The 14,537-nt window shown below is 45.2% G+C and overlaps 1 protein-coding gene across 7 annotated transcripts in view; it reads right to left on the reverse strand.

The window, feature by feature from the left end:
• DDR1 (discoidin domain receptor tyrosine kinase 1) overlaps positions 1-14,537 on the reverse strand; it is a 79,354-nt gene that overhangs the window by 24,403 nt on the left and 40,414 nt on the right. For all 7 annotated transcript variants that reach the window (XM_061619234.1, XM_061619229.1, XM_061619230.1 and 4 more), the window contains 5 exons: positions 10,063-10,165; positions 7,641-7,869; positions 5,720-5,867; positions 4,053-4,155; positions 1,956-2,142 (listed from right to left, as the gene is read on the reverse strand). In XM_061619234.1, the coding sequence (XP_061475218.1) occupies positions 1,956-2,142; positions 4,053-4,155; positions 5,720-5,867; positions 7,641-7,869; positions 10,063-10,165 (770 nt within the window). The remainder of the gene's footprint in view (positions 1-1,955; positions 2,143-4,052; positions 4,156-5,719; positions 5,868-7,640; positions 7,870-10,062; positions 10,166-14,537) is intronic.

Genomic DNA, 14,537 nt, shown 5'->3' on the forward strand with positions numbered 1-14,537 from the left:
TGGAGCTTGATATAGAGAAAATCTATGGAATTAACTGCAGCCATGTGACAATGGAAAAACTCTTAAGAGATGAGCCAGTGCATTTTGTAAAAAAGAAGAACACAGATATGACTTTACAACAGTATTTCAGCAACTTATTCAGAATGGATGGCAAGAAAATATTTGGGATAGAGGAAATTCCCATCAGACTCTTATTATATGACTATGGTTACAACAGCAAGATTATTATGGAATACTGATAATGGAAGATTGGACACTGAAATTACTGGACTTAACAGGACTATTGAAGATGGAAGATGGAACTAATAGGGATAATGGAATAATGGCTATTGAAATTATTGGACCTAACAGATTCTGATGAGATGGATTAATCGAAATGTTTATTTGGACTATGGTTATGACAATAAGATTATTATAATTATTAACGAGATGGATTAATTGACATGTTTATTTGGAGAAAAATTGATAGATATATTTCTTAAAGAATTGAAACCTCTCTTTGACTTTTTGTGGAAAGAATAAAGTAATGTTTATGAGATTTGATGATTAATTAAGATAACTACTGGAGGAAAGTGATTTTATAATATGATTTAAGAGACAGGATTGTTATATATTGTAGACCTATAACTGATTTGATCTGCGACAAATGGGAAGTCAACATTTTATTTTTTTGTTTAATCATTTTTGTTTTGTTTTGTTTTTTGTCTTTGAATGTTTTATGATTTTGTTTTCTATGTCTTATGAAAATTTGAATAAAAATTATTGTAAAAAAAAAAAGGAAAGGTATTGAAAATAAAACAGCCGATATCATAATGCCGTTGTATAAATCTATGGTGCGGCCGCATTTGGAATACTGTGTACAGTTCTGGTCGCCTCATCTCAAAAAGGATATTCTAGAGTTGGAAAAGGTTCAGAAGAGGGCAACCAGAATGATCAAGGGGATGGAGCGACTCCCTTACGAGGAAAAGTTGCAGCATTTGGAGCTTTTTAGTTTAGAGGCGGGTCAGAGGAGACATGATAGAAGTGTATAAAATTATGCATGGCATTGAGAAAGTGGATAGAGAAAAGTTCTTCTCCCTCTCTCATAATACTAGAACTCGTGGACATTCAAAGAAGCTGAATGTTGGAAGATTCAGGACAGACAAAAGGAAGTACTTCTTTACTCAGCGCATAGTTAAACTATGGAATTTGCTCCCACAAGATGCAGTAATGGCCACCAGCTTGGATGGCTTTAAAAGAAGATTAGACAAATTCATGGAGGACAGGGCTATCAATGGCTACTAGCTGTGATGGCTGTGCTCTGCCACCCTACTCAGAGGCAGCATGCTTCTGAAGACCAGTTGCCGGAAGCCTCAGGAGGGGAGAGTGTTCTTGCACTTGGGTCCTGCTTGCGGGCTTCCCCCAGGCACCTGGTTGGCCACTGTGAGAACAGGATGCTGGACTAGATGGGCCACTGGCCTGATCCAGCAGGCTCTTCTTATGTTCTTATGTTCTTTGCTCCTCCACAGCCTTTTTTATTCCCATGCTGCGCTGAACTCAGTCAGGTTTTGGCACTAACCACTAGCTGTAGCCAAGGTTTTAGCTACAACTCATACTTTGCAAGGAAAGGGTTTTAACTGCTTAAATCTGGGCTCAGATGTCATGCTAAGCCAAACCTTGGCTTAGCACACAGCATGGCGGGGGAGCAAAGTTGACTGGGAAGGAGCAAAGGAACGGCAAGCTCCTCTCTGGAAGCCCACCTGTCTGCAGAGTCCCGGAAAGTCGTTGTTTGGCTAACCGTGTTGCGTGACTCAGGCCAGTGAGTCACATCCATGGCCCATTGAGCTGGTACTGTCTGCGCTGCCTAGCTGTGGCTCCAAGGCCTCTGGCAGAGAGCATTTCCTACCACAGTCATGGAGTCAGGACACCTGGAGAGCGACAGGTTCCCTAGAAGGATGCTCAGCTATCCTTCTTACCTTCATGTAAGTGAAGGCTCTGAGCTGGTCAAACTCAAACTCCATCTCGACAAAGCCACTGGAGAAAGAGCTGTTCCTCCAGCCCACGTAGTCGTACCCGGGCCAAACGCGCAGCTCTTTGGTCTGGGTGAAGTCATCCAGGCCGACCACCCCGTCGGTCAACTGGCCAAGGCCCCCAAAGTGCAAGCTGTAGTTAGAATAGAGGCAGAGTTACAAGAGGGTCACCAAGAAAGAAGCAAGGGGGGAGGAACACTGGACATTTGGGTCCAACTGAGGTGTCCTTTAAATGCCGTGCCAGTGCAATGGAGGGCACATTTCTATGGGTTCATTCCATGATATCAATATACCATTTAAAGGCCTGCAACCATATGAGCAAAGTCATGACCCACAATCCAGGGATCTTGCAGTGCACAGTGGAGGGCTCTGATGGGGACATGATTCAGTCTGTTTCCCTGGCAGGGAGCCACCAGTGCTCTGTTTGAAGCCCACCTGGCTCAAAGACCTGCCACCACCCTCTTATCAGACAACGACTCCGAGTCCCCTGAAATATTTCTGTCTTCCCAGCATTACACAAGCCAAAGACTGCAAAATAAAGTGCCCTTTAACCTCCAGGGCAGCACAGCCTACCATACGCCGGCTCTTGACAGCCTATAAGAGGCTTCAGTTGGCTCTAGCTCTCCGCTGAGACAACATCTTCTGTGGGAGCTTGAGGCATCCAATGAAGGCAAGTCAAAGTACAGAGCAGATGAGAACAGGACCTTGGGCATCTCCAAGGGGACTCTGCTGGCCAAAGTATTCTCCTAAGGCAGATCCTGGAGGAGAATGCTTCTGACAACAGCATCCCCTTGGAGCTCTCTCTCTCTCTCTCTCTCTCCCTACCCCTTTGATCTGCCTTTGACTTGCCCTCACCAGACACTGCCTGCTTTCCTTATCAGACTCAAGATCCCATGGAACTAGACAGGCAGGAGAGACTATGGGGGAGGGGATAAGATGCCATTCCACCGAAAAGACCCGTGCAACTGCACCCCACTCATCGCTACAGGCCTTTAAATGCTACAGCTACACTGTAGGATCAGCAACACAGAAAACTGACTGCCATGGCACTACCGTAATGTTTAAAAGGTGCCACAACATTTTCAGAATTTGGGTTGGCATGGCAGAAGGTGGAATCTTTTAAGGCAGATGACAAAGTTGAAGTTAGTAATTTCTAGGCATATTTATTTAGTTCTGTCCCTTCACTCAGTCCCAACCCCACTCTCCCCCTTTTCCTCATGCAGTTATCTACTTCTATAGACCATCCATCTAATGTTGGGCTCCTCTTCTGTTAATGTTTCTATTGCTCATATCTAGAGGGGTTTTTTTAATCAGTACAAATCCCTTCATAGCCCTATCTCACTCCATTTGTACAATTATTTCCATTTTAGAGAAAGGAAACTGAGGCTGAGATACTAATGTACCTTAGATTACCCCTTGCACTCCAGCTATTTGAATTCCTCATCTATTCATTACACCATACTGAGAACCTCTCTTTGAGTGGATTCACACAATCTGGTTGCAACCCCATTCAAAATCAGATCAAACAGAAGTTTTCTTCCTCTTCTCTCAGGAGATGAGAGAATGATCTAACACAGCGTTCCCCAATCTGGTGACCTCCAGATGTTTTGGACTACAGCTCTCATAATCCCCAGCCGGTTCAAGACATCTGGAAGGCACTAGATTGGGAAAGGCTGATCTACCATGATCCCGTGGATCAACCGGAGCGGAAATCTTCCAATAACCAGGCTATTCTGTGATGCTTGCAGTTATCATGTGACTAACTTGGTCACCTGAACCTACCCTTTGAAGCTGGAAGTTTCAGGCCAGGATTACCATGCTTGTTGTTGTTATGTGCCTTCAAGTTGACTACGACCTATGGCGACCCTATGAATCAGCGACCTCCAATAGCATCTGTCATGAACCACCCTGTTCAGATCTTGTAAGTTTAGGTCTGTGCCTTCCTTTATGGAACCAATCCATCTCTTGTTTGGCCTTCACCATGCTTTTAGGCTACCCAAAAGCCCAGAATGCAACAACAGGTGGGGACATTCACTCACTCACTTGCTGACGCTGTGCCCATCATAAGTGGAGTCATTCAGGTAGACTGGTGCTGGGGCTAGAGGCATGACCTGGCCAAGAGGGGCTGTATACGACTGGAGGCCATCTGTGGGAGGAGACAAACACATTCAGAAGACCTCCAACTGGGAACACAAGCAGAAGAAAGGCCTCACGAGGATAAACTATACATAGCAAAGGCATCTGGGCATGTGAAGCAGACATGAAAGGCGAGTGTAAAGAGTGGTGATAAATAAAATAGAAACCTATGAAGCTGCCTCATGCTGGCTCAGACCATTGATCCATCTAGCCTAATATTGTCTACTCAAGCCTTTGCTCAACCTGGTGCCCTCCAGATGTTGTTTGACTACAACTCCCATCAGCACCATCCAGGCTGGCCAACGGTCAAGGATGATGGGAATTGTAGTCCAGCAACATCTGGAGGGCACTAGGCTGCAGAAGGATCTACTCTGTTCCAGATCTGCATAACCGCACATGAAATTGAATGATTTTAAAAGCGGATTAGACCAACTCATTATGGATAGGGCTATCAATGGCCACTAGCCTCGATGGCTATTTTCGACCTCCACTGTTGGAGGCACTTTGCCTCCGAGTACCAGCTGCTGGGAATCACAAGTAGGTAGAGCATAGTTGCACTAAGGTCCTGTTTTCAAGCTCTTCTTACGTTCTTATGCATTTTGACTGATGGTGGTTCTCCAGGGTCTCAAGCAAAGATTTCCCCCTTCACCTGCTACCTGATCTTTTTTTACAGTTACAGCCTTTGCAGCAATTCAAACGCAAATCAATCTTAATGTTGTGTGGCATGGAATATATAGCAAGAAGTGTTGGAGCATGACTTGCAGGGGCAATGATGAGCTTAGGGTGATATAGGATGTTCTTCCTATGGTTTTATCTTCACAACAACCCTGTAAGGTAGGTTAGAGTGGAAGAGGCTGATTGGCCGAAAGTGATGGAGTGAGCTTCCTGGCTAAGCAGGACCTTGAATTCTCTCCCCAGTCCTAGTTCAACACGCTCAGACAGCCTTCTCCAATCTGGTACCCCCCCCGATGTTCGACTCCCATCAGCCCCTGCCAGCATGCCCAATGGTTGGGGATGGTGAGAGTTGTGGTCCAGCAACATCTAGAGGCAGTAGTGTAGTGGCAAATTCAGAAGTGCAGGTCCTTTCACGATAGTCACAGTCATGCCCCTCCCTATTTATTGCTGCTGGGTTGAGAATTAAATCCTTGTCAATGCCTTCCCCCACAACAACAGACATTCCTAGGAACCAATAAGCACGAAAGAGAAGAGTGTTAATTACTGAAAAGAGTCTTCTCAGTGGCTGACTCACCTCCTCTCGCTCTGATTGGCTCTAGTCAGCAGGAAAGGACAATGAAACATGTTAGAAGACTCTTCTCAGTGGCTAACACTCCCCTTTCATGCTGATTGACTCATAAGATGCTGGAGACATAGAGACCCTGCTGGGACCCTGCTGCCAAAAAAGTAAGGGGTCTAAGACTCCCTGAGACCCTGGATGACTAAACCACTGTTAGGAGGGCACCAGGTTGGGAAAGGCTGCTCTAACCATTACACCACACAGGCTCTACTTGCGAGTACAAGAGACCTGAAGTGTGCTGTGCTGTGGGTGTCAAGGATGCAAAATCTGGCTCACTCACCTTTCCAAACACAGCCATACAGCTCCACACGCAGGCAGACACTCATGACGCGGTCCGCACGTGGGTAGAAACGGATGTAACGGGCGATAATTGGGGGGCCCAGATCCTTCAGTACCACATCCTGTGTATTTTCATTGCCCGAAATCACCTAAGTGACAGGGAGCAGCAGGGGGAAATTACTTTTTATGTCGTTTCTCAAAAACCTGGTCAGGCAAAGGCAATTCTACATTTTGACATTTGAGTAAAGGTACGATGGAGTGTTTGAAGCCAGGGATGGGGAACCTGTGGCCCTTCTCCAGTTATTGTTGGACTCCATCTCTCATTGGCCCCAGCCAGATTGGCCAAGCGTCAGGGATGATGGGAGCTGTAGTCCAACAACCTCTGGCAGGCCACACATTCCGGATTTAGGCAGCAAGCAGTGTTTTGTCAAGACTGTGGCTGGGAATCAGCGTATAATCCAACAGATCTGCCTGGCATCCTACCCTGTGGAATTCCCTCCCTTTGAATATTAGGCAGGCCCCACCTCTGCTATCTTTTCGGCGCCTTTTGAAGACTTTCCTCTTTCGACAAGCCTTTTGGGTTGAGACCTATCCCAGTCTGCGTCTGTGTTGGAATTGCTTAATATGTTTTTTAATAATGTTTTTAATCCTTTTTAAAAGTTGTTTTTTAAAAATGTTTTTAACGCTGTTTTGTTTTAATGTATTTTAAGATCTGTTCTTATGATGTTTTAAAGTGTTTTAGCACTTTGTTTGCTGCCCTGGGCTCCTGCTGGGAGGAAGGGAGGGATACAAATTAAATAATAAATAAATAAATAAATAAATAAATAAAATTCCTTTCTGTTTATTAGAGATAGAACCTCAGAGAGAGGTAAACCTGCTTCTGGGCTGTCCCACTCCAGAGTGCAGGCGGGTGTTTTGGATAAGATGGAATGCTCCTCTCTTAAAAACAAAACAAAAAAATCTCAATCCAAATAAATAACCATCAGGTCATCAAGAGGGTTTTAGCCTAGCCTGTTGCAGACATGCTAGTTTTCCATGTGCAGGCTTCTTTTTCCACCTTTTTTTTTTAGAGAGAGAGGCCAGCACTGGACAGCACGGTGGGGTGCTGCTGCTCCCCTGAACTCCAATCACAGGCATCACTGCTGCTTACTAGGAGGTGGAAGGAGAAGGGTGAGGCAAAATTGGTGCAGTGCAAGAGCACTGGAGGAGCACCAGATAAACTCAGCAGCTGCATTTGCAGAGTGCCAACCTTGCCACGACCTTGTCCCTCCCTCTCTATCTCCCAGTAAGCAGCAGCGATGCCACCAACAATCCATCATGTGACCCCACCTGCAGTCTGAAGTGGACCAGAAACAGGTTTTGCATCTGAGTAAGAATAAGACTTCCATGAACAGATGATCTGCCGTTTTCCACAACCTCTCTGAGCCTCAAGCACAGGTACAGATGAAGTCCTTTGACACTGCCTGCTCCGTTCTCGTCTAGCACATGTGACCTTCCTTCCCCTGGCAACTACTTCTCTAAGAGCTTCTCTAGATGCTTCAAACCCTAAAACTGCATCAAGGCTGCCCAGCAATCAAAATCATTTAATGAGAATCCACCACATTTCTGATCATTGAATAATTTAAACTTTACTTGATACAGAATCTAATGTTTTGTAACTGCAGAATACTAAAGCCTCTGCATTTTCCCCAAATTACACCATCATACAAGTCTACCCCGTAGAAGCCATTCACCACGGTTTCACATTTTGCAGCGTTTTGTCTCATTGTTTTTAGCAGTGACATCACAACTCAGTCTGACACTTGATCTTAGGAGCGGGACTGCTACAGATTCTGCTGATGCCACACATTCCACAAGCTCTACCTCCCCAAATCCCATTGGCTGCCTTCACCTATGCTGAGTCAGCTCCATCCCTCGATTACCTCATTGCCCCAACGGTCACGCCAAGGCATCCAACGGTGCCCGTCGCGGCTGTAATGGAGCCGGTACGCGCGGGCAAACTCCTTGCCGTGGCCGCTCGCGTGCCGCCCCTGCGTCCCCACCAAGGTTAAGAAATGCAGCCGCCGCAGGTCAATCTCCAAGTACTCAGCGTCATTAGGGTAGACAGGTCCTGCAGGGCACCAGGCTCCATCGCCCTCACTCAACGCCAACCTGGACAGTGAGAAGAGGGAGGGAAAAGTGGGTATTTTACAATATTTCATAAATAAGAGGCAGCATCCAACAAAGTAGTTCCATTTGCCCAAGGACTTCTGGCTGCGCAACTGAACCCTCTCCCTCTCCTCTCTCCGCACAGCCCTCATGCAGCACTTATATCTGTTCTGGGGTTTTCCCCAACCCTCTTAAGCAGATTTGGGGAGGGCCCAGGGGAGCGCACAAGGGGAGGAGAGGGAGGGAACTTCCATTGTGTACATGGAAATGCTTGCGCTAACAGGACTTCTTGGATACCACCCAACATGCATTCGGCCTACCACAGGATCATTTCACATGTGACATTGAAATCCCCTTTGTGCCTCTCTCAAGTGATCTATGGTAACATCTAATTACTGATATTAAGGTAGATAAAGCTTTGGAGAGGCATTTGTTATGCAAATGAGTATTCTGCTTAAGGCAGCTTTCACAAATCTGGCTGAAACAAGAGTCACTTTAAACATAGGTAAAAACTGTCCATGGTCTAGCAGTCGACTGTTAGAGGTCACATGCACAGGTCCAGCAATTTCTACAATGACAGGAAGTAAGGATTGCTGCACCATTCAAGCTAATCTGCAATCATATTGTATAACTGCAAAAATGATTACTGGGCCACTGAACTTTTTTGTTTAAAAAAATATAACGTTTCTAGCTCTTAAGACTTTAATGCCTGGTTAAACCTTTAGAGGAGATCTTGCAAGTAAACTGTTCCCAAGGTGTTAAAAGGTTTTATATACCAGCAGTAACATTTGAACTTAGCCCAGTAACAAATTGGCAACCAGTGCAGTTCTCTGAGCAGAGGTGTTATATGCTGACAAGGTCTCACCCACATCAGCAATCTGGCTACAACATTCTGCACGAATTGCAGTTTCCGGGTCAAGTGCAAGGGAAGTCCACCCAGAGTGCATTGCAATAATCCAGTCTTGAAATCACCAATGTCTGAACTACTGTGGCAAAGGTCTCCCAGTCCAGAAATGGTCACAGTCTTCTCCCCAGGTGCAGCTGATAAAAGGCACTTCTAGCCACTGAGACTGCCTGGGCTTCCAGTGACAAAGCTAGATTCAGAAGCACGCTCAGACTGTGTACTTGCTCCTTCAAGGTGAGTGCAACCCCTTCCAGGGCAGGCAACTGACCAATTTATCAGACACAGGAACCATGCACCCACAATGCCTCTGTCTTGCCAAGATTCAAGCTCAGTTTATTCCTTCATCCATTCCACCACTGCATCCAGGCATCTCCTGATTCTGATGTTATGGAGAAACAGAGCTGAATGTCATCAGCATACTGATGACACCTTGCCCAGAAACTCCTAATGACCTCTCCCAGCGGCTTCATATAGATATTAAAAAGCACTGGGGATAAGATGGTACCCTGTGGCACCCCATAGCGCAACTGTCAGGGGGCCAAAGAGCAATCACCCACTGCTATTCTCTGGACTCGGTCCTGTAGGTAGGACTGGAACCACCATAACACAGTGTCCCCAATTCCCATTCCACAGAGCTGGTCCAGGAGAATACCGTGGTCAATGTAATTGAAAGTCACAAAGAGATTAAGAAGTTGGAGCAAGGTTGCACTCACCCTGTCCCGTCCTCTATAGAGATCATCCATCAGGGCAGCCAAGGCTGACTCAGTGGCCTGAACCCACATTGGAATGGATCTAGATAATCCATGTCATGCAAGTAATGGGTTCAAATTGCAAGAAAAAGGATTTAGGCTATTAGGAAGAACTGTCCGATGATATGAGATCTTTGACTTGGAAGGTGGTAGACTCGCCTTCATTAGAGGCTTTCAAACGGAAACTGGATGCCCACCTATCAGGGATACTGTAATAGTGGGAGGGGGGAGTTCTGCATCTGCAGCAGGCTGAACTAAATGACCTTTGAGTTCCCTTCCAACTCTGTTTCTCTCTATAAGCACACACACGCACATGCATGCTGAATGTTTCCAACTGATCAAGAAAGAGGCTTCAGTGTTCCCTGTAACTTTTTACTCATCTCAATGGCTGGAGAAAGCAAAACAATATGTAAAAATATTTTAATTGTGCACATTATGCAAATAAGCTCATTTACAAAATTCAGCTTTCTTGGGTGTATATTGCACCAGATAAAGGCCAACACGGGTGTTTCTTTAAGGCCTAAGCTCAAAGGCCACCATCACCTGCTGTGTTTAGCCGCAGTCGAGTCAGACCATGCGCTGGAGGCTGAGAGGGCGTCATCCGGGATAGCGCGATCCTGCATGCCCAACGCATAGCGGCACGTAGCTGAAAGGGGGAAGAAAGCAAGAGACTGAAGAATGTTCTCTGTAACGAAGATCACTCTTTTGCCATCCCCAGTATACACACCCACCTACAAAAGCATTGATGTTGTCCTGTTAATACCAGCCTGGTCCAGTTAACGTTACCTGTAACAAGTTCCATTGAAACCAATGGGTTACAAGGCTAACCTCAATTCCAGTGCTTTTAATGGGACTTGAGAACATAACAAAAAACTCTGCTGGATCAGGACAAAGAGAACCCATTGAGTCCTGCATCCTGTTCTCACAGTGCCCAACCAGATGCTTATGGGAATCTAACAAGCAGCCCCTGAGTGCCACAGCCCCTCTCCCCACTTCTGGTTCCCAGCAAGTGGTGTTCAGTGGCATACAGTACATAGCCATCAGGGCTAGTAATCATTGACAGCCTTATCCTCCATGAATCTGTCTAATCCTTAAGAACATAAGGAGAGCCCCTGCTGGATCAGGCCAGTGCCCCATCTAGTCCAGCATCTTGTTCTCACAGTGGCCAACGAGATGCCCATGGGAAACCCAAAAGCAGGACCTGAGTGCAAAGAGCACTGTCCCTTCCTGTGGTTTCCAGAAACTGGTATTTGGAAACATCCCACCTCCACCTATGGAGGCAAAGCATAGCCATCATGGCTAGTAGCCACTGATAGCCTCTTCCCCCCAAAATTTGTGAAGACCTTTGTCTGTCCGAAAATATTCATCAGATGTTCACAAATTCTAGTGTTGTGAGAGAGGGAGAAAAACTTTTCTCTATCCACTCTCTTCATGTCATGCATAATCTTATTCACCTTTAGAATGTCCCCTCTTACACACCTTATAACCAGGCCTAGCACCCCCAAGAGACATGGTGGGGCAGATACTGACGCCCAAACACACCCCAACAAAGGCATGCATTGGACTCCTTTTAAAAATTATGAATATAATTTTGTACCTTTAAAAAAATTGATTTTTCATGGGAGGAAACGGCCACCACCACAAAAACTTCTAGTACAATCCCGTGCATGTTTACTCAGAAGTAAGTCCACTGTGTTCAATGAGGTTTTCTCCCAAGTTACTATCAGCCTAAGCAGCCACCTCATCTGGGAGTAAGCCCACTGGATGAAGCGAGACTTACTTGCACAAGATTGAGCATTGCATGTCCTGACTCTTAGCAGGACTGGGACCCTTGTCCAGAGAGCCATCTCCACTCCTCATTTTCCAGGCTAGGGCCAACTTCTACATACTTGCTGGTTACAATGCCCACTGATGATGCCTCAGTCCTAGCCTCCAATATTTAAGCTAGTGCTGTGCTGTGTATTGTCTGGGTTTTTCTCCCAGCCATTCAAAGAAACGGCAGCAAACCGCACCAGGGGAGCGATAATCTTTTACCTGCTTGTTGCCCTCCTCCATGGTCAACATAATTTCAGTTTTCTGACACTTTTATAGAGTGGGGGTTTAAGGGCTTCCCTTGGTGAATTCTGACTTTTATACTGTGTTTATGTATATGTGTATGTATTTTGCTTTGTAAATTAATTTGATATATTTTTATTGTACCTTGTGTATTTTATTGTAAACTGCTGTGAGATCTTTTAGATAGTAAGCGGTCTATAAATGGAAATACTAATACTAATACTAATACTAATACTAATACTAATACTAATACTAATACTAATACTAATACTAATACTAATCTCTGTATGCTTCCCTTATGCAATCACATAAAGCTGGGACGGAAGTGTCAGGAGCCTCCGGCAGCATCTACAGGGCTGGACTCACCATACAGGCAAACTATGCAACAGCTTAGGGTGCCAAAATTACACATGGGACATTGTTTACCCTTTCCCTTGCACAGGCTTCACTTTTTATAAAACTTGATCCTTCTGTATTTGTATTAATCACCAGTCCAATCCACTACTAAACACCTTTTTTTACATTCAAAATGAAATTATTGGTAGACCCTGTTTTAAAAAAAATTGCAGAAAGGATTTGACATATTCTGATTGCTTTGAAAAAAAAGACTGATGCCATTTCATTACAACCCATATGCATCAAGTTTCCACTGCCATTTTTAGGCATAAAAAAAAATCTGGGAGAATATTTGGGAAGCAAAAATGCAGCAACACATAGACTGGAAGTTTTGTTGAATTAATATTTTGGCCAACACTCTGAAAAGTTCTGAAGTGATGCACTTGCTTGAATGTTACTCTTTTGAAGCCGATAGGCAGGATGCGGAGGGTTGGCCACTGTGAGAACAGGATGCTGGACTAGATGAGCCACTGGCCTGATCCAGCAGGCTCTTCTTATGTTCTTATGTTCTTATGTTAAGTAACAAAAAGTCCCTTCCTACTGCACTTATAAGGCTTTTAAAAAATTAATCCAAGCCCTTTCAAGACTACTGGGCTCTGCTGTTAGAGAGCAATTTTTAAAAACCAAATTCTTTGAAAAAAATGTGGGAAAGGTTGAAAATTCCATCATTCTTTTTGAAAAAACCTCTAAGAATCAAACAAACACCATGTTGTTAGGAAAAGGGCCATTTCCCTACGTATAGGAAGCAGAACATTTCATACTGGGATGCCAGTGACTTCCACCAGAGGGCACTCTAATTTCACACAAGAGAGAAAGACACTGGAAAAGACAAGGTTGTCCTTTACTATAATCACACTAGGTGTTAATATCCTGTTAATATTCTGCAAGCTTTCACGTCAATGTCCTATTTTTTTGAACAATGTATGGAATATAGTCAAAAAGGCAAATTCCATGCTAGGGATTATTAGGAAGGGCACTGAGAATAAAACTTCCTGGGCCATAATTCTACCCTTCATACAGATCTAAGACGTAGCCACATATCCTGTACTCATGGCTCCATTTCAAAAAGGATATTGCAGAGCTGGAAAAAGGTGCAGAAAAAGATAACTTAACCAAAAGGATCGGGTTGGACTGGAGCACATTCCCTTCATGGAAAGGCTACAGCGCTGGAGGATTTTTAGTTTACAAAAAAAAGGAAGGGGAAATGTATAAAATTGTGAACGGCCTAGAGAAAACAGCTCTTCCTGTCTGGTAATACTAGATTTTGGAGCCACAGAAAGAAACTGATAGGCAGTGGATTCAGAACAGACAAAAGAGACTTCTTTGCACAATACGCAATTCGTTTATGGAATTTGCTGCCACAAGATGCAGAGATGGGCCAATGGCTTTAAGAAATTAACCGAATTTATGGCGGTTAAGGCTGCTAGTCAAAATGGCTATGTGGACCCTCTTTGTTTAGAGGAGGGATGAGGAACAGGCCTGGGAACCAAATCCGGCCCTCCAGGCTTCTCTAACTGGCCCTCAGGACTCTCCAGGGCCACACTCTTTCTCCAGTCTATACCTCTTAGTCTGCTATCCCGCCAAGCATCTGCACCCTCCTCATGTGCTTTGTCCTGACTGGAACACATCCTTGAGCTGTGATGACCCCCCCTTGCTTTTGTCGATGGAGCTATGTGTGTGGGTCTCTGTAGAAACATCTGGATTTTGTGCGGCTGGAATGAAGCCCAACTCACAAAGGAAAGAATGACATCCATTGCTCCACCCACTTTTAGCCTCTGCCCCCCCACTGGCATGTGGCCCCCAGAAGATTACCCAAGAGGAAATGTGGCCCTTGGGCTGGAAAAGGTTCCACACCCTTGGTTTAGAGGCAGTATATCAGTGAACACCAGTTGATGGGGTGGAGGGAACCATAGAGGAGGCCTGTTTCCTTCAATCCCTCCTTGTGGGCTTCCAGGTGGGGGCATCTAGTTTTGGCAACTCTGAGAAACAGGATGCTGGCCTAAACTGACCCTCGGTCCAATTTCTATGTTCCTAAGACCGCAGGCCTTCATCCTTAACTGCCCGTGATGGATGCCTGGTGTTTTGTAACCACTTACAGTAGGGCCCCGCTTTACAGCGTTCTGCTTTCAGGCGTTCCGCTGATATGGCAGCTTTCATTTTCCATTTTAAAGGGTTTTTCCCCCCCTTTTGCGCCGTTTTGCGCCGTTTTCGTGTCATTTTCGCGTGACGCGGCCCATTAAAGTCAATGGGGTTCCGCTTTACGGCGTTTTCCGCTTTACGGCAGGGGTCCGGAACGGAACCCGCCATATAAGCGGAGCCCTACTGTAATAGTCTGAGAAGGTGATAGTGAAAAATTGTGAGGTATCTGAAACTTGATGGGACATGTGAAAACAACTGCACCCTGGGCAGGTTCCAGCACTTCGCTTTTCATTGGCTGTCTTTGTGGTTTCATATTGTTATCTGTTATGGGGTCATGTAGCCCAATCCTAGGCATGCTTTGCTTGAAAGTAAAACATTCCAATGTGTTCAATGGGGCTTTGTTTAAAGTAGTTTATTTTAGGACATTG

This window comes from Rhineura floridana, chromosome 3 (assembly GCF_030035675.1).
Source record: "Rhineura floridana isolate rRhiFlo1 chromosome 3, rRhiFlo1.hap2, whole genome shotgun sequence".
NCBI lineage: Eukaryota > Metazoa > Chordata > Lepidosauria > Squamata > Rhineuridae > Rhineura > Rhineura floridana.